At 49.8% G+C, this 1,903-nt stretch overlaps 1 protein-coding gene across 2 annotated transcripts in view; it reads right to left on the bottom strand.

Moving 5' to 3' along the window:
- Positions 1-1,903, bottom strand: part of TFAP2B (transcription factor AP-2 beta) — a 26,155-nt gene that overhangs the window by 20,528 nt on the left and 3,724 nt on the right. For both annotated transcript variants that reach the window (XM_035895116.1, XM_009639630.2), the window contains one exon: positions 546-1,004. In XM_035895116.1, the coding sequence (XP_035751009.1) occupies positions 546-1,004 (459 nt within the window). The remainder of the gene's footprint in view (positions 1-545; positions 1,005-1,903) is intronic.

Below are 1,903 nucleotides of genomic sequence, written 5' to 3'. Positions count from 1 at the left end.
AGGGGGGTGGCTGTTCCTGATCACCGGTTATTGCTTTTGGTTTGGGTTTTGTTTATATTTCCCCTCCCGGATGAAAAAAAAAATGTAGTAATTTGACAATCTCATCAAAACCCAGGAACTGCAGGAAATTGGTTGGGGGGCGGATGGGGGGGTGTGGAGTTGAGATTGCATGGGAAATAACCGGAATTTGAAAAGCCAGGCTTAAACTCTGGCAGCTTTTGAAACACGTGGAATATTTAGAGCAGTATGCCTTGCCTCTGCTGGCTTGCCATGTAGGGGAGGGTTTACAAAGCAGAGCCTGTGCGTGACAGCGATGAAGGAAATTCTCTTTTAAAAAAAAAAAAAAAAAAAAAAAGAGGAAAAAGAATGGAAGAAAAGGCGAGCGAGGGGGAGTATCACGATTATAATCCCAGCGTGGAAAAAGGATGGCAACCCAGAGCAGTGCCGCTGTAAACCCCCTCAGCGATCATTTCTAGGCGAGGGATGGGGTGCTCCAGCCTGGAAGGCATCTGCATTGCCCAGGAGAAAGAAACGCCGTGCCTTACCTGGACCTCCTCCATCCCCGGGTGTCCGATGCCGTGCAGGGAAAGGCTGTCCCCCATGCCGGAGTCAAGGCCATGGTGAGCTGAGTGCAGAAGGACATCTGGCCTCCGAACAGAGTGGTAGTCCCGCCTGGGGTCCAGTCCCGAGAGCTGGGGCAGGGCGGCCCGAGGCTGTGGCAGCAGTGACCCGGTCTCTGATCCCACCTCTTGCCTCTGCCTCTGTCCCCAGGGGTGCTGCTGGGGTTGATGCAAGGGGTTTAGGGAGTAGGGGTCATTGACATGGGAGTAAGGGTCCTGGCTTTGGTGGTAAGGAAGAGGCTGGTAGGGGGGTGGGAAATAAGGCGGCTGGAAATCCGAGGATGGGGTGTGAGAGAGCGGAGGAGCGCTGGAGTAGGGTCCCTGGGAGACGGATCCCAGCTGGGACAGCCTGGAACTGTGGCTGGGCACTCCATCATGCCGGTCCTACGAGCGGAAGGAAATAAAAACAACAAAAAAAAAGACTTTTTAGGGGAAAAAAAAAAAAAGAAGTAAAAGGAGCACTAACCCACCCCCAGCTAAAATAAAATAAAAATGTAACCGGTCATAAACTAGGGTTCAGATGTGCCCCCCTCTCCCGCCGCGGATTAGAAATGTTCCAACGTTTCACACCCGGATCGTGTCTATTCCCAGTAACTATCAAGAAGGGGAAGGGCGAGTGTGTGTAGGGGAGACCCCCCCCCGCCCCCCCCCCCCCCCAAAACCGAAGGTTAAGAAATAATAATAATAAAAAAAAAAGAACCCCCAAACCACCCATGCCTCCAAACAACCGACCCCTTGTCCTGCCTAAAGTTTCCAAACATCTGTTTATTCCCTCTGCTCAAGTCCCGAGACTCAAAAATCACCAACCCATCTTCACGTGGAAAAGGAAAGTGGCACTTCTCGGAGGTAAGAAGTTGTCCGAGAAAGGACTTGGAAAAAAAAAAAACCAAAACCAAAAAACACGGGGGCTCTTTGTATAAAGTCAGTCCACCCCTAAAACAAAACAAAAAAAAATAAAAAAATCAAATAAAGTCAAAAAGAAACATCGGTATGGAACAAATCCAGTCGCTAAGATTTCTGCAGCAACTTCCAGTGTCTTTTGTCTCCTTTTCCAATATATTCCGGAGAATGGGGTGGGGGTTAATTGTAATGAAAAGTCTTTGGGGTGTGTGTGGGGACACGGGGAGGGGGGGAGTGTGTGGAGGCTTCAGAGAAGAGGTGGGAGAGGAGTTTTGTCCAACTCCGTCGCGCTGAAGCTGCGAGGTTAAAGTAAACAAGAAAAATATCTGTTCCACAAAGTGGAGCTCAAACCCCCACAAGCAATGGCACACATGTTTAAGAAA

This window comes from Egretta garzetta, unplaced genomic scaffold (assembly GCF_000687185.1).
Source record: "Egretta garzetta isolate BGI_Z169 unplaced genomic scaffold, ASM68718v1 scaffold235, whole genome shotgun sequence".
Classification (NCBI taxonomy): Eukaryota; Metazoa; Chordata; class Aves; order Pelecaniformes; family Ardeidae; genus Egretta; species Egretta garzetta.
The sequence above is the reverse complement of the archived record's forward strand: the minus strand, read 5'-3'. Positions and strand labels throughout refer to the sequence as shown.